This window comes from Pristiophorus japonicus, chromosome 1 (genome assembly GCF_044704955.1).
Source record: "Pristiophorus japonicus isolate sPriJap1 chromosome 1, sPriJap1.hap1, whole genome shotgun sequence".
Lineage (NCBI taxonomy): Eukaryota > Metazoa > Chordata > Chondrichthyes > Pristiophoridae > Pristiophorus > Pristiophorus japonicus.
In genome coordinates, this window is record NC_091977.1 from 204138689 (window position 1) to 204160247 (window position 21559).

Consider the following 21559-nt stretch of genomic DNA (forward strand, 5'->3'; position numbering starts at 1 on the left):
ATTTCCTTTCTCATCCAGGGAGCTCTAGCTTTGGATGCCTCAACTTTCCTCCTTATGGGATTATGCTTGGTTTGTACCTGAACTATCTCTGCCTTGAAGGCCTGTCATTGCTCATTTACTCATTTCCTGTCATCCCCCTCCCTGCCAGATTAGTTTAAACCCTCCTCCACAGCACGAGTTAACCTCCCTGTGAGTACACTTGTGCTAGATTAGTTCTCAAAGCACTGAAATTGGCTCTCTTCCAGTTGGGTATTTTCACTTTTGATTTTTTTTTGTCCCTTTTCATAACTGCTTTAAACCTAATTATATTATGATCATGATTACCCAGATGCTCTCCCACTGCATCATACTCCACTTGCCCTACTTCATTCGCCAGAACTAGATCCAGCACAACTTCCTTCCACGTTGCGCTAGAAACATATTAAGAACATTCTCCTGTACACATTTTAGGAATTCTTCACAATCCTTGCCTATTACCCTATTTTTCTCCTAATCTACATTAGGGTAATTGAAGTCCCTTACTAATACTGCTTTGTTATTTTTCATTTCTCTAAAATTTGGCTACAGATTTGCTCGTCTCCTTCTCACTATTTGGGGTAAACACCCAGCAATGTAACAGTTCCTTAACTCTAACCAAATACATTGTCTTTGAACACTCGAATATATCTTTCCTCTGTAGAACTATAATATTATCCTTGATCAATACTGCCAGCCCTCCTCTTTCCTTCCCAATCCCTCCTGAATACACCATAGCCAGGAATGTTTAGTTCCCATTCCTGCCCATGTTTAAGCCAGGTCTCCGTTTTAGCCACTTATATCATAACGCCATATGGAAAATTGTGCTTGCAGCTCATCAGACTTATTGTAACGCTCCTTGCATTAACACACATGCATTCCAACACCATGCTAGTTGGCTTTGCTTCCCCCCCACCACCACCTATTTCCTGCTCTTTCTACACTATTCTTTGTTCTGTTGCTGTTTGTCCCTCCTGGTCTTCTATGCACCTTGTCTCTCCTCTCTGCTGCTACGTCTTGGCACCCCTCTCCCTGCCAGATTAGTTTAAACCCTCCCCCACAGCACGAGTTAACCTCCGTGCAGGTACACTAGTCACAGCCCTGTTCAGGTGCAACCCGTTTGACTTGTGCCAGTCCCTCCTGCCCCAGGAATCTGAAGCCCTCCGTTCTGCACCATTTCTCCAGCCACATATTCACCTGCACTATCGTCCTGTTTCTGTACTCACTAACTAGCACATGACACTGGGAGTAATCCAGAGATTACCACCTTTGGGGTCACGTTCTTCAATTCTTTCCCCATAAATCCTGAAACTCTGCCTGAGGGACCTCAACCCTTTTCCTACCTATGTCATTGGTTCCAACATGGACCACAACTTCTGTCTGTTCTGCACCCGTTCAGTGATATCCTTTACCTTGGCACCAGGGAGGCAACACTGGTACAATGAATTCCAGAAGAATTGGGAAGGGAAAAAAAACACAAGGACCTGGCAGTATTGATCAAAGTTAATTTTACAGTACCTGTACCACAGAGGAACAATATACTAGCGTGTTCAAAGACTAGATCTATTCTGTTGGAGGGTGGTGCTGGGGGAGCGGTGGGTGGGGTTGTTTTCTACAATTGGATCGTTAAGTTACAAACTGATGGGCATTGCAGACATACCGAGGAACGTTACCGTACCTGACTTTGCCGTGCCATGTTGGGGAGGAGTCCGTATCTTTTCCCTACTACCTCCTCCTCCTGTCCTTGGCCGTTGTCCTGGTTGCTGGAAGCGGTTGCAGGGAGGCCGGCCCGATAGTCCATCATCCTGGCCCGCTGTGCGCGCACATCTGCCGCGCGCCGCCCGCTGTAACAAAGCGGCCGGAGCACGTGACCGCAGCTCCGCGTCACCTCAGCCCGGGAGCGCGCGCGCGTTGGCTGTCGCGGCTCCGCCTGCAGCGCTCCACCGCGCCCTCTGCCTCTCCGCTTCGCTGCAGCGTGAGGGTTGCTGCAGTGCAGTCCGAGGGCGAAAGCAGAACTTCTGACATTGTACGCAGGAGCTTTGGTCCAGGGAGAGAAGCATTGCCCAAACGCAATCTACAGAAAACTGGGGCAACCCCTGCGACCCTTCCCTAAACAGCACACCTCAATTGCCACCTATTTGATCATCGTCATTGCCCTTTTTCTCTACCACCCATTTACCCATTTATTCCCGGCCACCCACTCAGTCCTGCTCTTACATGATTCCAGCTGCTGTTGCACCAGACCAGCTCACTCATTCCTCTCAGTGATGCTCCCAGCACCAACGGTAGGGATTGTGGCCTCCATATGAGCATACACAGGTACAAGATTAGCCATGATCTCATTGAATGACGAAGCAGGCGCGAGCGACCAAATGGCCTACTCCTGCTCCTAATGCTTATGTTCTTATGTTTCATTATCATAGGCAGTCCCTCAGAATCGAGGAAGACTTGCTTCCACTCCTGAAGTGAGTTCTTTGGTTCTCGTATTGGACTGTCCAGCCACCACAGTCCCTATCACAGGTGGGACAGATAGTCGTTGAGGGAAAGGGTGGCTGGGACTGGTTTGCCGCACGCTCTTTCCACTGCCTGCACTTAATTTCTGCATGCTCTCGGCGACGAGACTCGAGGTGTTCAGCGCTCTTCCAGATGCACTTCCTCCACTTAGGATGGTCTTTAGCCAGGGACTTCCAGGTGTCAGTGGAGATGTCACACTTTATCAGGGAGACTTTGAGGGTGGCCTTGTAACGTTTCGCTGACCACCTTTGGCTTGTTTGCCGTGAAGGAGTTCCGAGTAGAGCGCTTGCTGTGGGAGTCTCGTGTCTGGCATGCGAACAATGTGGTGTGCCCAGCGAAGCTGATCGGGTGTGTTCAGTGCTGGGGATGTTGGTCTGGATAAGGATACTTATGTTGGTGCGCCTGTTCCTCCCAGGGGATTTGTAGGATCTTCCCTTACAAAGGCCTTTGACACTGTCAAACACGAGGGTCTATGGAGCATCCTCCTCCATTTCGGATGCCCCCAAAAGTTTGTCAACATTCTTCGCCTGATCCACGACGTCATACAAGTCGTGATCCTTACCAACGGATCCATTACAGACCCAATCCACGTCCGGACCGGGGTCAAACAGGGCTGCGTCATCGCTCCAACCCTCTTCTCAATCTTCCTCGCTGCCATGCTCCACCTCACAGCCGACAAGATCCCTGCTGGAGTGGAACTAAACTACAGAACCAGTGGGAACCTGTTCAACCTTCGGCGTCTCCAGGCCAGGTCCAGGATCACCCCAACCTCTGTCGTTGAGCTACAGTATGCGGACGACGTCTGCATCTGCGCACATACAGAGGCTGAACTCCAGGACATAGTCGACGTATTTACTGAGGCGTACGAAAGCATGGACTTACACTAAACATCCGAAAGTCAAAGGTTCTCCACCAGCCTGTCCTCACCGCACAGCACTGCCCCCTAGTCATCAAGATCCACGGCGCGACCCTGGACAACGTGGACTACTTCCCATATCTCGAGAGCCTCCTATCAACAAGAGCAGGCATTGACGACGAGATCCAACACCGCCTCCAATGCACCAGTGCAGCCTTTGGCTGCCTGAGGAAAAGAGTGTTCGAAGACCAGGCCCTCAAATCTGCCACCAAGCTCATGGTCTACAGGGCTGTAGTAATACCCACCCTCCTGTAATGCTCAGAGACATGGACCATGTACAGTAGACACCTCAAGTCGTTGGAGAAATACCACCAACGATGTCTCCGCAAGATTTTATGTTTATACAATATACCAAAGGCAATGAGCAAAATATACCAGAAATGTGTTGCAGAAGGTAAACTGTGCTAGGCATTTCTGGTCATTCCTTTCATAAAGACCATCTGTAGGAGTTATTGTAAGACCTCACTTATTAGTGCCTACCACATCAGTCTACCTTTTCACACTGATGATTACCTAGCTGGTTCTTCAGCTTTACACTTGGACACATACTCTGCCATGGCTTTTAGATGCTGTGCAGTGGGATCTCTTTGAAGAGCAAAGTTCTACAGCACCTGTTGACCATTCTACAGACCCTGTGGACTTTGTACAGTAATGCCTCCTGTCCCTTGGTCAATGCTTCAGGACCCCAACAGTATGCTGAATGACAATCTTGTGGTGACATGAGCCTCATTATACTTGTGCTTTGCTGCTGTACATGGGTGGTTTGATGGCATTATCAACAACAATGGATATTCTTGGTCTCTAAACAGCCAACCTTCGTTATTTCCACTATGAACAAAATTGCAAAAGTGGCTTGCTTTAAAATAAATGTATCAAGTGGTCGCTGGACAGTTGTGGCATCTGTCTCATATTGGGCTGGCATTGTGAACAAAGGCATAGATAGAGTTAATAAATCCTTGCACTCCTTAGAAGACAGGCTCACAATAATAATGTGTCACACTATCCTAATGACGTCTTTGGTCCACATTTGAACTGGATGAAAGTGTTGGCATAGCAGAACAAGGCAACTGTGGTGCATCTGTGGACAACAAACTGGCTGACATTATAAATATCACCAGTGCTTGACTGAAACAACCCTGAATAATAGAAAGTCAGTGCCTAAGATTATTTTTTACTGATAGTACTGCACTAATATTTGATATTGTCTACAATTTGTTTGTAACAATTGGCACAATTCTGCTGCAGCCTTCCTGCTTAGCTCACTCTCCAGAGTGACTGCTGCTCTGTAAGTAATAGATAGTTCATATCTAGGACAATGCACCAAATTCATGGGTCTGGCAAGACCTGATAATAAGCTTCTATGACACCACACCTCAAAAGCTGCTATCTGCATTCCTCAGCATTTTCCTCTGCCAACCATATTGCTAGTGGCACACTGAATAAAAATCCCTAACTTGTCCTCACTCCTGTTGCTGATCTGCTATGACAGAAACAAAACCAAGTTCAGCTACAATGTCAGTTTTAAATTAGTATTCTGAGTGCACTGCCAATGTTAAGTGACAGCCGTGGAATTTGTGCAAGTTACATTTAAATGCCAACTATGCCAGAATTTACAAAGACAACAGCGTAAAAACAATGATCCAGTAACAATGAACAGCCATTTCACGCTGGGAATAATTTCACAATATGCAAATAAATCTGAACAAAAATTAGAGCTTTGTAACATGAAATTGCTCACCCATAACAACAATGCATGTATTAAACATTACTAGGATAATTTCTAGCCTATGATCCTTAAAGGGCACAGTGTTGCCCAGCTGAATGTTTCAGCATTTTATTCTATTATGAATGCAATAAGGTTCAAACTGAGTACTGTTCAACTAAGCAAGGTACAACCTTGCTTTGCTTTATTTAGTCCCAAAGTGTCTGACTCACAAAATGGCTGGCCTTTTATCCCCGAGCAGCACCATGTGCGTGCTGCTCAGTGGCCTCCAACAATGATACCATCTGGTGGCTACAAACAGCATGTACATACATGACAATACCCTCCTCTGAGATCTTATCACAGTCTTTCACAGGTCGAGATGGTCCGGTGCTTTACGTTCCCGGGTTGACGGTCTCAGTTCAATTCCAGCCTTGGGTGAGTGTGCGGAGTCTGTTGTGGCTGATGACTGGATGGCTGACTTGTTGGGGGTGGCAGTGGCCATGTCAGGAATTGCAAGTCCATTTTTATTGAACAAGTCCGTGATGGAAATTCCGGTTCACTGATGATCCTTGAGTCCACTGAAGGCTGCTGGTAGGCTGGTTGGTCGTCGACGGTTTCTTCGTCCGACTGCTCTGGCTTGTTTGTGTGCCTCAGCTTTGTTTGATCCATGTGTTTCCTGCAAGTTTGCCCATTCTTGAGCTTAATAACAAATACCCTGTTGCCCACCTTGGCCGTGACCATACCAGTGATCCATTTGGGACCCTGACCATAATTCAACACATATACAGGATCATTAACAGAAATCTCACGTGACACAGTTGCGTGATCGTGGTACCCTTGTTGACTCTGTCTTCTGTATTCAACCTGATTACTTAAATCCAGGTGTACAAGCGATAACTTGGTCTTAAGACCTCTTTTCATCATGAGTTCAGCAGGCTAGACCCCTGTGAGTGTATGGAGTCTTGTCCTGTAACTCAGCAGTATGCAAGACAAGCGAGTCTGCAGTGACCCTTGGGTTACTCTCCTCAGGCTTTGCTTGATAATTTGCACTGCACATTCTGCTTGCCCGTTGGACGCAGGCTTGAACGGTGCTGACCTTACATGTTTTATGCCATTAAGTTTTACAAACTCCTGAAACTCCTGACTGGTGAAGCACGACCCATTGTCAGGCAGACCATGTGTCGCAAACATGACATTGAGATTCCCTATGGTTGCCGTGGATGTACTGGATGACATGATTATGCATTCTATCCACTTCGAACAAGCATCCACCACCACTAAAAACATCATGCCCAGGAAGGGACCTGCAAAATCTACATGGATCCTGGTCCAAGGTTTGGATGGCCATGACCACAGCGGCGATTCCACTGGTGCTTTGCTGAGCTGCATGCAGGTGTTGCACTGATGCACGCATGCTTCCAGCTCAGAATCAATACCTGGCCACCATACGTGGGACCTGGTGATGGCCTTCATCATCACTATACCAGGATGTGTGGCTAACAAGGGAAATTAAGGATAGTGTTAAAACCAAGCAAGAGGCATATAAATTGGCTGGAAAAAGCAACAAACCTGAGGACTGGGAGAAATTTAGAATTCAACAGAGGAGGACTAAGGGTTTAATTAAGAGTGGGAAAATAGAGTACGAGAGGAAGCTTGCAGGGAACATAAAAACTGACAGCAAAAGCTTCTATAAATATGTGAACAGAAAAAGATTAGTGAAGACAAATGTAGGTCCCTTGCAGTTGGATTCAGGTGAATTTATAATGGGGAACAAAGAAATGGCAGACCAATTAAACAAATACTTCAGTTCTGTCTTCACAAGGGAAGACACAAATAACCTTCCGAATGTACTAGGAGACAGTGGGTCTAATGAGAAGGAGGAACTGAAGGATATCCTTGTTAGGCGGGAAATTGTGTTAGGGAAATTGATGGGATTGAAGGTCGATAAATCCCCGGGGCCTGATAGTCTGCATTCCAGAGTACTTAAGGAGTTGGCCCTTGAAATAGTGGATGCATTGGTGATCATTTTCCAACAGTCTATCGATTCTGGATCAGTTCCTATTAACTGGAGGGTAGCTAATGTAACACCACTTTTTAAAAAAGGAGGGAGAGAGAAAACGGGTAATTATAGACCGGTTAGCTTGACATCAGTAGTGGGGAAAATGTTGGAATCAATCTTAAGGATGAAATAGCAGCACATTTGGAAAGCAGTGACAGGATCGGTCCAAGTCAGCATGGATTTATGAAAGGGAAATCATGCTTGACGAATCTTCTGGAATTTTTTGAGGATGTAACTAGCAGAGTGGACAACGGAGAACCAGTGGATGTGGTGTATTTGGACTTTCAAAAGGCTTTTGACAAGGTCCCACACAAGAGATTGGTGTGCAAAATCAAAGCGCATGGTATTGGGGGTAATGTACTGATGTGGATAGAGAACTGGTTGGCAGACAGGAAGCAGAGAATCGGGATAAACTGGTCCTTTTCAGAATGGCAGGCAGTGACTAGTCGAGTGCCGCAGGGCTCAGTTTTGGAACCCCAGCTCTTTACAATATACATTAACGATTTAGATGAAGGAATTGAGTGTAATATCTCCAAGTTTGCAGATGACACTAAACTGGGTGGCAGTGTGAGCTGTGAGGAGGACGCTACGAGGCTGTAGAGTGACTTGGACAGGTTAGGTGAATGGGAAAATGCATGGCAGATGCAGTATAATGTGGATAAATGTGAGGTTATCCATTTTGGGGGCAAAAACACAAAGGCAGAATATTATCTGAATGGTGGCAGATTAGGAAAAGGGGAGGTGCAACGAGACCTGGGTGTCATGGTTCATCAGTCATTGAAAGTTGGCATGCAGGTACAACATGCGGTGAAGGCGGCAAATGGTATGTTGGCCTTCATTGCTAGGGGATTTGAGTATAGGAGCAGGGAGGTCTTACTGCAGTTGTACAGGGCCTTAATGAGGCCGCACCTGAAATATTGTGTTCAGTTTTGGTCTCCTAATCTGAGGAAGGACATTCTTGCTATTGAGGGAGTGCAGCGAAAGTTCACCAGACTGACTCCAGGGATGGCTGGACTGTCAAATGAGGAGAGACTGGATCAACTGGGCCTTTATTCACTGGAGTTTAGAAGGATGAGAGGGGATCTCATAGAAACGTATAAGATTCTGACGGGACTGGACAGGTTAGATGCGTGTAGAATGTTCCCGATGTTGGGGAAGTCCAAAACCAGGGGACATAGTGTTAGGATAAGGGGTAGGCCATTTAGGACTGAGATGAGGAGAAACTTTTTCATTCAGAGAGTTGTTAACCTGTGGAATTCCCTGCCGCAGAGAGTTGTTGATGCCAGTTCATTGGATATATTCAAGAGGGAGTTAGATATGGCCCTTATGGCTAAGGGGATAAAAGGGTATAGAGAGAAAGCAGGAAAGGTATACTGAAGGAGTGATCAGCCATGATCTTATTGAATGGCAGCAGGCTCAAAGGGCCGAATGGTCTACTCCTCCACCTATTTTCTATGTTTCTATGTTTCTATGTGTGCTGTGTAACTCACGCACAAACTTCTCTCTCTCTTTCTTAGGCATTATAAAACGATTGCCCCACAATCTGCAATCTGCTTGAATAGACAGTTCGTCCTTGTGACAAATGTACGGTTTGGCCTCCTCGCACATTTGCTTAGGTATGGCAGACCAATCACCTTTGAGGATGCAACCCTTTACCACCGATAATATCGGGTCCTGGCTGGTCCAGGTCTTAACTTGTTGAACTGTGACAGGGGTACATTCACTCTCAAAAGCATCCATGATTAACATTAAATCTGCCGGTTGTGGCGTTTCCACCTCCGGTGTGGGCAACGGCAACCGGCTCAAAGCATCGGCACAATTCTCTGTGCCAGGTCTGTGGCGAATGACATAATCACAGGCAGATAATGTCAGTGCCCACCTTTGGATGTAGGATGAAGCGCTGGTATTGATACTTTTGCACTCAGAAAACAACGAAATGAGCGGCTTGTGATCGGTCTCTAATTCGAACCTCAGACCGAACAGGTATTGATGCATCTTTTTAACACCATACACACACACTAAAGCTTCTTTTTCTACCATACTGTAGGCTCTTTCTGCTTTAGACAAACTTTTGGATGCATACGCGACAGGTTGAAGTTTCCCCGACTCATTGTCTTGTTGTAACACACAACCAATTCCATATGACGATGCGTCACAGGCCAAAACTAAACGTTTACATGGGTCGTAATGTACCAGCAGCTTGTTTGAGCAAAGCAGATTGGTGGCTTTCTCGAAAGCTCTGTCTTTCAAAGCGTCCCACACCCAGTTGTTGCCTTTTCTCAATAGCATATGCAGTGGTTCAAGTAAGATGCTCAAATTAGGTAGAAAGTTACTAAAGTAGTTGAGTAGACCCAGGAACGAATGCAGCTTCGTCACGTTCTGCGGCTTGGGTGCATTCCTGATGGCTTTGGTTTTCACGTCAGTAGGTCTGATGCCATCAGCGGCGATTTTCCTCCCAAGAAATTCAACCTCCGGTGCCATGAAGACGCACTTCGAGCATTTAATTCTGAGTCCCACTCTGTCCAAACGTAGTAGAATCTCCTCCAGATTGTTCAGATGTTCCTTGGAGTCACAACTGGTGATCAAGATGTCATCTTGGAACACGACGGTTCTGGGAAAGACTTCAGTAGACTTTCCATATTCCTCTGGAATATTGCTGCAACCAAGCGAATTCCAAACGGGAACCTGTGGTAAATAAACAGTCCTTTGTGCATGTCAATACACATAAGTCTCTTCGACGTCTCAACCAACTCCTGTGTCATATAGGCCGACGTCATGTCCAGTTTTCTGAATGACTTCCCTTCGGCTAGCCTCGCAAACAAGTCATCAGCCTTCGGTAACGGGTACTGTCAAAACCCTGTTGATCGTAGCCTTGTAGTCTCCACAGATTCTGACTGTGCCATCACTTTTCAGCACAGGAACAATGGGGCTAGCCCATTCATTAAATTCGACCGGTGATATGATCCCTTCACGCTGGTGTCTGTCCAGTTCAATTTCGACCTTCTTCCTCATCATATACGTCACTGCCCGAGCTTTATGATTGGCGGGTCTTGCATCGGAGTCCATGTGGATCTGCACCTTGGCTCCCGTGACGTTGCCGATACCCAGTTCGAATAGCGAGGGGAACTTGCTCAATACTTGGGCACAGGTATCTTCCTCTGATGACAATGCCTTTATGTCGTTCCAGTCGCATCTGATTTTCTCCAACCAGCTCCTGCCGAGCAGCGTTGGGCCATTGCCTGGAACAATCCACAGCGGTGACTCGTGAACCGTTATACGACATATTAATTTGTGCACTGCCAATCACCTTTATCAGTTCTTTGGTGTATGTGCGCAGCTTGGCGTTAACAGGGCTCAGCCTAGGCCTCGTAGTCTTAATATCCCACAGCTTATTAAATATCCTCTCGTTCATGATCGATTGACTCGCCCTGTGTCCAGTTCCATCGATACTGGTATCCCGTTGAACTTCACATTAATCAAAATTGGTTTACTCTTGGTTATGAAAGAGTACAGTCCATACACTTACTCCTCTGGCATCCCGGATTGCGTATCCGGATCCTTATCACAGTCTGACTCTCATCCTCCACGTGGTGTGTCGTAGCTCACCTGCTCATCTGCGGGCACTTGTGCTGGAGATGTCCCACTCTCAACTATTGCTGGTGCCGATGATTTCCCCCACAACGCCAATACGGAGAAGTCGGATACATTCCCGCTCGCGGACTTTGGGCAGCCACAGGTTTTGCGAACGCAGCCGGATGGGCCCTGCCATGTGCTGCTCTGCCGAATGCCGAATCATTCGCGAATGCAGCGGATAGGCCTTGCCATGTGCCGCTCTGCAGAACACCGAATCAATCGCATTTACAGTACTTGCCGAGGTTCAGTTCTTCACCGACATTTGCTTTAAACTCCTGTCCGTCGTCCTACATGCTTGAGCGATCTGGATGGCCCTTTTTAAATCCAACTCCTCCACTGCCAGAAGTTTGCACAGGATCACCTCGTGGTTGATACCGATAACAAAGAAATGTCTGCCAACCCCATCCCGAACTTGCACGGTCCCGCTAGATGTCTCAGGTCGGCATTGAATTCCACCGCGCTTTGGCCATCCAATCGAACATGTGTATAAAACTTTTATCTCGAGATGATGATGCCGTCGTCTGGCTTGAGGTGCTCCCGTACCAATGTACACAACTCCTCGTACGTTTTCTCTGTTGGATCACTAGGCATGAGTAGATTTTTTATCAGACCGTAGATCTTTGAACCGCACACAGTGAGGAACACGGCCCGGCGCCGATCTGCATCGTCGACCCCATTCATTTTGTTGGCCACGAAGTACTGGTTCAAACGGCTCACAAAGTCTGCCCAATCTTTTCCCTCCACGAATCGCTCTAAAAATCCAATCGTGCTCATTTTGCAAACAAGGGTTCTTGTATTCTCATCGCCAAATGTTATGCATGCAATAAAGGTTCAAACTGAGCACAGTTTAACTAAGCAAAGTACGACCTTGCCTATGCTTTATTTAGTCCCAGAGTGTCTGACTCATAAAATGGCTAGCCTTTTATCCCCAAGCAGCACCATGTGCGTGCTGCTCAGTGGCCTCCAACAATGACACCATCTGGTGGCTACAAACAGCATGTACATACATGACATATACAATGACCATTCTGAAGGTTAGCCCTATGCATATTGGTTACAAAGGAACCTTCTGGGACAAGATGCAAGGATGAGTCAAACAGCAACACTTGGGTTTTATTTATGTTTGCTCTGAGCTGGTTGTTATCCAGCCACAGACCAACCTTCATCATGTCCTCACTCAATGGTTTTTCAATATATTTATAAAATTTCTTAAGGAAGAACATAAGAACATATGAAATAAGAGCAGGTGTAGGCCATACGGCCCATCGAGCCTGCTTCATCATTCAAGATCATGGATGAACTTCTACATCAACTCCACTTTCCCTTGATTCCATTTGTGTCCAAAAATTTATCGATCTCAGCTTTGAATATACTCATCGACTGAGCATCTACAGCCTTCTGGGGTAAAGAATTCCAAAGATTCTCAACCCTCTGAGTGAAGAAATCTCTCCTCATCTCAGTCCCAAATGGCCAACCCCTTATCCTGAATTCTGACCCAGAGTAAGTGAATTGCCTTGATGTCTGAACAAACTTTAACGCTATATATTCTTTTATAAATCAGTGATGGTCATCAAGATAATATTATAAAGCATTGCAATTTGGAAAACTTGTGCATTCCCAGCATAGTATAAATAATGGTAGAATTTGCATCACATCTTTTAGATTCTTGCGACCCTGCACTGGACAGACTAAATGGTATTATCTACTCCACGTCCTCAATGCTTCTGAACTGGAGGGGGAACAAAATCAGTCAGGGTTACCACCACTATCAATTGCTGTTGAGTGACCCATGGTAAGTGGAATGATTGTGGGTTTTTATGACAATCTGGTAGTTTCATGGTCACCATTACTGACACTGGCTTTTTATTCCAGATTTATTTAATTAACTGAATTTAAATTCCCCAGCTGCCATGGTGGGATTTGATCTCATGTCTCCAAATTATTAGGCCAAGTCTACTGAATTACAATCCAGTAATATAACCACTATGCTACCGTACCCTATGTTATTATCCTTGTTGACTTTTAGGGCTGGATTTTTCAATCCTTTACGCTCTGGGTTTCGCCCCGGAGCGGCATGAAAGGCAGCATTGAGGTCTCCTGCGCCCCGTCACGATCCTCTGGTCCCGTTTTGTGGCGGCGCTCAGCAACACCGCCGGGTAGAGCTGCAACGCCTCTCATTGCGACACCGGCAGTAGTTTTGACTTTTCCCCAATCCGTCTGCCCGGAAGTGCACTCGCAATAACCGCCTGGGAAATCAGTGCAATCCAGCATAGCCGGTGGTGCAGAAGAAGGTAAAGTACTCCAAAGGTAAGTGCGAGTGTTTGTTCTTTTAATTTTATTAGCAATTTGTGTTGTGGTGTTGTGGGCAATGTTTTGGGAATGTTTTTATGCTTTTTTTTTTAAAAGGTTCCCACCCCCAACACCTCGGCCTCTCTCGGAGCGCACATGGCCTGGCAGTTTAGTTTGCGAGTTTCCCATCCTTGCACCACGAAAAGTGTACAATGCCTCCCTTTGCGCTGCGCCCCCTGACACAGGGCCCAGATACCAAAACTTCCTTACCAAAGCATAAACTATTCCTGGCCGGTAACTTTTCCGCCCCGCCTCTGTTTTCGGCCCGAAAACTGAAAAGCCTTAAGTCCAGCCGATACAAGCTTATAATAAACAAGAAATAAAATATTTTACAATTGTTAAGCCACTTTAGGGAGTCAAGCATACAATGAGGATCCTGAGTCATGTGTAGACCAGACCAGGAAAGGGTGATAAGTTTCCTTTGCTGAAGGACATTACTAAACCAGTTGGGTTTTTAAAACAAAGATTCTGCAGTTTATGAGGTCATTTTTTTTCTGTTGCAAGCCCATAAATGACCAGATTTATTGAATTCAATTTCATATTTTCCACGGTGGGATTATGAATCCCAATTTCTGGGTTGCTATTCATCTAGTACCATAACCAGTACACTGCCATTGGACTGATGAGTGCATCCTCTGCAGAGATGTCATGCACTAACAGCCTGCCAGCATAATAGCTGACTAAACAAGGCATCAACAGCAGCTGTACAGAAACATAGAAACATAGAAAATAGGGGCAGGAGCAGGCCATTCGGCCCTTCGAGCCTGCACCGCCATTCAATATGATCATGGCTGATCATGCAACTTCAGTACCCCACTCCCGCCTTCTCTCCGTACTCCCTAATCCCCTTAGCTGCAAGGGACACATCTAACTCCTGCTTGAACATATCCAACGAACTGGACTCAACAACTTTCTGTGGTAGAGAATTCCACAGGTTCACCACTCTCTGGGTGAAAAAGTTTCTCCTCATCTCAGTCCTATATGGCTTACCCCTTATCCTTAGACTGTGACCCCTGGTTCTGGACTTCCCCACCATTGGGAACATTCTTCCTGCATCTAACCTGTCCAGTCCCGTCAGAATTTTATATGTTTCTATGAGAACCCCTCTCATTCTTCTAAATTCCCGTGAGTATAAGCCTAGTCGATCCAGTCTTTCTTCATATGTCAGTCCTGCCATCCCAGAAATTAATCTGGTGAACCTTCGCTGCACTCCCTCAATAGCAAGCACGTCCTTCCTCAGATTAGGAGACCAAAACTGCACACAATACTCAAGGTGTGGTCTCACCAAGGCCCTGTACAACTGCAGTAAGACCTCCCTGCTCCTATACTCAAATCCTCTCGCTATGAAGGCCAGCATGCCATTTGCTTTCTTTACTGCCTGCTGTACCTGCATGCCTACCTTCAGTGACTGACCTACCATGACACCCAGGTCTCATTGCACCTCCCCTTTTAATAATCTGTCACCATTCAGATAATAATCTGCCTTCGTGTTTTTGCCACAAAAGTGGATAACCTCGCATTTATCCACATTATACTGCATCTGCCATGCATTTGCCCACTCACCTAACCTGTCCAAGTCCCCCTGCAGCCTCTTAGCATCCTCCTCATAGCTCGCACTGCCACCCAGGCTCACAATACCAGGCCCACAACAACCAAATTCAATGTCTAATACCCAATTCGCAATGAGATGTCATCCCACAGTCTATTTGCAGTAGATGAACACCAGTTTTTTTCTTGTATACAACCTGGTGACAGAGTTGTGGGAGAGACTGAATGAAACCATCGAGTGGCCAGTGTCTGCAAGCACATGGTGACCGTGAACACAACAAACTTGAATTTATATTTATGTAATACTTTTTATGTCCCCAGGCCATTTCAAAGTGTTTCACAGGCAATGAATTGTTTACAACGAGTTCATTTGTTTTTGGAGGTATGGTTCAAAGCGAGATGAGTGATATTGCGATGGATAAATGAAAAATGTTAGATAAATTAGTTAGTCTAAGGGAAGACAAAGTGCCAAGGCCTGACATCCTGAAGGAGTTGAGGGAAGAAATTGCAGAGGCCTTGGAAATTATATTTCACGGTTCTATTGAGTTTGAATGTCTGCCGGAGGACTGGGGAATGACCAATGCAGTACTCAATTTTTAAAAGGGAGACAAAGCTAATCTGGGTAAATACAGGCAAGTCAGTTTAATATCTGTGGTAAGGAAAAATGTAATATTTTATGAAAGGATGAAATTACCACATATCTGGATAAAGAGAAAATAGTTAGGAGTACCCAGCACAGATTTCAAAAGTGATGACTGTGCTTGACAAACATCATAGAATTCTTTGAGGAGGTAAAATACATGGTAGATGAGGGAAATGCAGTGGATGCAGTGTACATGGACTTAGGAAAGCATGTGAGAAGGTATCACATGGAAGATTACTATAGAATATTAAGGGATGTGAAATTAGGAGGAGGTAGCAAACTGGATTAAACTTTGGTTAGAAGTCAGAAAACAGAGAGTAGGTGTTGAGGGCAGTTTTTCAGAGTGGTTGGAAGTAGATAGTGGTGCACCTCAAGCTTCATATCTAAGGCAACTTCTGTTCAGTGTGTATATCAATGATTTGGATATAGTCCAGAGAAAATAGTGTCACAATTTGCAAATTATACCAAAATACATGGTACAGATAATTCTTTAGAAGATTAAAGGAAACTGCAAAGGGATATTGATCAGATAAAATGGACTAAAAAGGGGCAGATGGAATTCAACAACAGTAAGTGTGGGAGATGCATTTTGGGTAAAAATGCAGCAACAGTAATTATATTCTGAATGGAAGCAGGCTCGGTGCTGTGAAAGAGCAGAGGGATTTGGGGTTCAAGTTCACAGACTCCTAAAGGCAGCACCTCAGGTTGATATGGTTGTAAAAATAAAGCTAATAGAATTTTAGGTTTTAGTTCAAGAAGTATAGATTATACTGCACCTATATAACACCCTAGTAATACCTCAGTTAGATTACGCGTGCGCAGTATTGAGCTCCACACTGTCGAAAGGATATTGAGCTTTAGAGAGGGTACAGCGCATGTTAAGTATGGAAGAACTCCACAAGACTGAGTACTGTGAGCTAAAACTGATGTGACCTAGTCTCTTCAATCCAACTCCAGAGTGCCTAAGCAGCATGGCATACAACCTTTTATACTCCCTTGCACGAGGTGTGCAGGTGGCCCTTGGGCCTTCAACAGTTGCGCCCTCTGGTGGCAAGTCTTACACAGTTACAATGGTTGGGTGTGTGTTGGTGGATCGATGGTGGTGATGTCCTCTTTAGGTTGTTCCTGGTTGTCGGTGACCGCAGTTTGGTCTGATCCAAATGCTTCCTGCACGTTTGTCCATTCAATTGTTTGACTATAAACACTCTATTTCCCTCCTTGGCCAAGACAGTGCCAGCAACCCATTTAGGACCATGACCGTAATTAAGGACAAACACAGGGTCGTTAACATCAATATCACAGGATACAGCCACGCGATCGTGGTACATATTTTGCCGGTGACGCCGGGTTTCCACATGATCATTTAGATACGGTGGACTAGGGAGAGCCTGGTTTTGAGTGCTCTCTTCATTAACAATTCTGCAGGGAGAACCCCAGTGAGCGAGTGGGGTCGCATCCAGTAGCTGAGCAGAACCCAAGATAAGCGGGTCTGCAAGGAGCCTTCCGTCACACGTTTCAAGCTCTGCTTGATAGTTTGGACTGCCGTTCCGCTTGACCGTTGGATGCGGGCTTAAACGGGGCAGATCTGACATGCTTGATGCCATTGTGGATCATAAACTCATTGAATTCAGAGCTGGTGAAACACGGTCCATTGTCACTGACAAGGACATCGGACAAGCCATGGGTGTCGAACATAACCCGGAGGCTTTCAAAGGTGGCAGTGGATGTGCTAGGTGACATGATTATGCATTCAATCCATTTAGAGTAAGCATCCACTACAACTGAGAAAGGGGCTAGCAAAATCTACGTGGATCCTGGACCACGGTTTGGATGGCCATGACCACAGACTCAGTGGAGCCCCCCTTGGTGCATTGCTCAGTTGTGAGCACGTGTTGTACTGGTGCACGCATGACTAAGTCCGAGTCACTGCCGGGCCACCAAACATGTGACCTGGCTATAGCCTTCATCATGATTATGCCTGGGTGGGTATTGTGTAGGTCGCATATAAACGTTTCCCTGCCTTTTTTTAGCAAAACCACGCAATTACCCCATGAGAGACAATCCAACTGGATGGACATTTCATCTTTGCATCGGTGAAACGGCTTAATTGCATCTTGCAATTCCCAGGGAACGGCCGACCAGCTCCCATTGAGGACACGACTTTTTACAAGTGATAGCACAAGATCATAGAAACATAGAAACATAGAAACTAGGTGCAGGAGTAGGCCATTCGGCCCTTCTAGCCTGCACCGCCATTCAATGAGTTCATGGCTGAACATGCAACTTCAGTACCCCATTCCTGCTTTCTCACCATACCCCTTGATTCCCCTAGTAGTAAGGACTTCATCTAACTCCTTTTTGAATATATTTAGTGAATTGGCCTCAACAACTTTCTGTGGTAGAGAATTCCACAGGTTCACCACTCTCTGGGTGAAGAAATTCCTCCTCATCTCGGTCCTAAATGGCTTCCCCCTTATCCTTAGACTGTGTCCCCTGGTTCTGGACTTCCCCAACATTGGGAACATTCTTCCTGCATCTAACCTGTCTAACCCCGTCAGAATTTTAAACGTTTCTATGAGGTCCCCTCTCATTCTTCCGAACTCCAGTGAATCCTGGCTGGTCCAGGTCCTGATCTGGCGAGCAGCGATGGGTGATCCCTTGCTCTTAAAAGCATCCATGACCAAGAAGCAAGTCTGCAGGCTGTGCCATTTTCACCCCGGTGGTGGGCAATGGTAGCCGACTAAGGGCATCAGCACAGTTCCCTGAGCCTGGTCTGTGGCAGATAACATAGTCATAGACGGACAATGTTCGTGCCCATCTTTGGATGCGGGATGAAGCATTGGTGCTTATACCTTTGCTTTCTGAAAACAACAAAATGAGCGGCTTGTGGTCAGTTTCAAGCTCAAACCGAAGTCCAAATAGGTATTGGTGCATTTTCTTAACCCCATATACACATGCTAACGCCTCTTTCTCGACCATACTGTAGGCTCTTTCAGCCTTAGACAGACTTCTAGACACGTATGCAACTGGTTGAAGTTTGCCCAATACATTGGTTTGCTGTAACACACAGCCGACCCTGTACAAAGATGCATCACAAGCTAGCACTAATCGTTTACACGGGTCATACAGTACAAGTAACTTATTAGAACAAAGTAGGTTTCTGGCCTTCTCAAAGCCTCTCTCTTGAGATTTACCCCAAACCCAGTCGTCACCCTTACATAGCAACATGTGCAACAGTTCCAGTAAAGTGCTTAACCCGGGTAGAAAGTTACCAAAATAGTTGAGGAGTCCCAGGAATTAACGCAGCTCTGTCATATTCTGTGGTCTTCGTGCATTTTTGATGGCCTCCGTCTTTGAGTCCGTGGATCTGATGCCGTCTGCCGCAATCTTTCTCCCCAAAAATTTGACCTCTGGCTCCAGGAAAACACACTTGGAGCGTTTCAGCCTGAGTCCTACTCTGTCTAGTTGACTTAGAACCTCTTCCAGGTTGTGCAGGTATTTGGTGGTGTCACTATTATGTCTGTAATGCACTTATTAACGACTCCACGAGGCAACGTGTTGTACTCAAACTGTAGTGACCTTGGTCGTTTACTCGTAACTCCAGAGTGAGGCACAAGCATGGCGCGCAGCCTTTTATACTGGGCCCTGCAAACCTATGCAGGTGACCCTCAGGTCTCCCACCACAGTGCTTTCTGGTGGACAGCCTCTTATACAGAGGCAGGAAACCCCGGTCTCCACCAGTTGCACCCTCTAGTGGTGCCAGCATAGTATATACACAGTGTAAACCTTATTGATAGTACATCAGGTAACAAGTCTCAATCTTATGCAACTATACAGTCACTACACAGAGAGTATATCTATAGTCTGCATTTATAACAATCACAACCGGTGATCAGGATGTCGTCTTGAAACACAACGGTGTGCAGAACCAATTTTAGCAGACTCTCCATGTTCCTCTGGAAGATGGCAGTAGCCGAGCAAATCCTAAAAGGGCACCTGTGGTATATAAACAGTCCTTTGTGCATGTTGATTGATGTGGAGTATGACAAAGACACTCAACGCAGGCCTGTTGTGGAGAAAAGAATTGTTTAATTGCTTGATCAAAGGAGACACAGTCTACACCAGTTTCTTAACTGGATGCCTTCCCACCGTTCTTGATTAACACTTCAGGAGCTGCTTCTTTTATACAGAATTCTTTGCAAAGTCATCATTTACGTTATCATTGGTCAGTCTTTCTACCGCGTGACAATTTTTTTCGCTTTGTTACAGATTGTTCAAATTTAACTTTGCTAATTGTTTCACATCCTCCTTGGGTATGAACACATGTATCCCGTATCCTGCCTCCGACCACTAACAGGAATCTATTTCTTAGTTCTGAATAACAACAGGAAGCTACTTCCTAGGCCCACGATATTAGCTCGGAATAACAGGAATTGCACCATTGTCCTACAGTTGCACCTGCTAATTTCACCACATCAGCAAATTGTGTTTTTGCCTTCCTAATCAAAAACATGTTTAACTCTTTAATTGCCACTTCAATCCCCACTTTGGGCACATTATTGTTCTATTAACCCACCGTGACCAATTCTTTAACCTTACTAGTCTCCTGTGTCTCCCGTCCCGATTTCGTTGATCAGGCAAGAGATTGGGACACTCATGACTCATATCAGGTATTCGTGTTGGTTTGGTTCATCTCTCCTCTTACCTATTGTCAGCAAAGGTTTCCTTTTGTATTTCTGAGTGGCTTTTCCCAACGCTTTCATCCTTCTCCTCCTACATCTAAAGCACCATTCAAACAGTAACATAAGTATAACCAACATCTGCACTATCACTAATACATGTGACATAATTTTTATCCAACGGTGTACATGAACATTAAGTGCAAAATTCCATAGTTATATAAACCACGGTTGATTGGCCAACACTTTCTTTGTATCCTTTTGCAGCTTAACAATCTTTTTCATCAGGATGATGTATTTTGTCATTGCTCACGGACACTCTTCTCCAATGCTGTTTGTTCCTCACTTAGTTTGGGAATGGGTTTTCCCTGAGGCTCTTTGAAGCCTTGTACACTGCCTTTATAGTGTCTACCACCATTCCACTGACAGTTTCTTCTTTTAATTCTGGCTATGTAATATGTCCCTGAATATTAACCTCTTCTCTGGTCGCGAAGCAAAAATTGGTGGTAGTGATAGTTACTCCTCCCACAGTCATGTTAGTAGCTGTGGTGCTGACACACCATTTCCCGTTACTTCGTGGTGCTGCTGTTGTCTCGAAATCCAGCACCAGCGGGGTTATGCTCAGGACGCATCTTTCTGTGCGGCTGTATCCACAGTCATCTTGATCAAATTTGGGATGTTCTTGGCACAAAACAATATGGTTATTCTTATAACAATCTTTAATGCACACACTCTTGGTATCATCTCCCTTCTTAATAACGTATTGATGCAGTTTGTGGTATCTGACCCGTGTTTGGTTTCTTATTTCTCCTATATTGTCAACTTTATACAGGAGGTTTCCCTTGGTCACATCATATTGTGGTATTGACAGTACAAATCGATTATATTCTGATGACCAGTTATACATTTAGTTTTAGGAACCCATGCATGGCTGTTTCGCCTGATTTCACAGGCGTCTGTTTCCCTGTTTCTCAAGGTCCATTCCCTGAATACATCATTGGTTATCCAATCTGGGACCTCCCAATTTTGTAGCTGTTCGAAGTTATGTTCTACTGTACTTATCATCCATGCTCCATACCCGGCACATACCGCGGCATTTCGTCCGCTTTCGCTATTGTACTTTTGGTTTGCGTTTATTAAGTTAATTGTCTTGGCATGATCCCTTAGTGAGTGGGCCACTTGTAACAATTCTCGTTCGGCCCCATCTCCCAATTGGGCCTGCATTTTCTCATTATCATTTCCCCTTTCCAGCAACCCTCTTAGGGTTTGGTGAATGTGTCAACCTGCTCTTCTACCATCTGGAGATCTATAGCGTTTACCGTGGCTACGCCCGCCGCATATCCCGTGCCTATCATTTCTAATATCCCCCTTTTTCGTCTAACCTTCCCCTTTAATGTGATAAACCTCAGGGTCTTAGACTCGGGTCCATCTAAGGCCCGCAGTGTCAGATTTTTATACATGCTTATTGTTTTTGACCCACAGGCACTGGGGATCGTTA

The 21559-nt window shown here is 45.5% G+C and overlaps 1 protein-coding gene across 1 annotated transcript in view; it reads right to left on the reverse strand.

Moving 5' to 3' along the window:
* Nucleotides 1-1906, reverse strand: part of LOC139268221 (hsp90 co-chaperone Cdc37-like 1) — a 61249-nt gene extending 59343 nt beyond the window's left edge. Inside the window, exon 1 of the mRNA XM_070886275.1 lies at nucleotides 1694-1906. Coding sequence (XP_070742376.1) covers nucleotides 1694-1819 — 126 coding nt within the window. The 5' untranslated portion in view covers nucleotides 1820-1906. The remainder of the gene's footprint in view (nucleotides 1-1693) is intronic.
* Between the last annotated feature and the right edge of the window lie 19653 nt (nucleotides 1907-21559).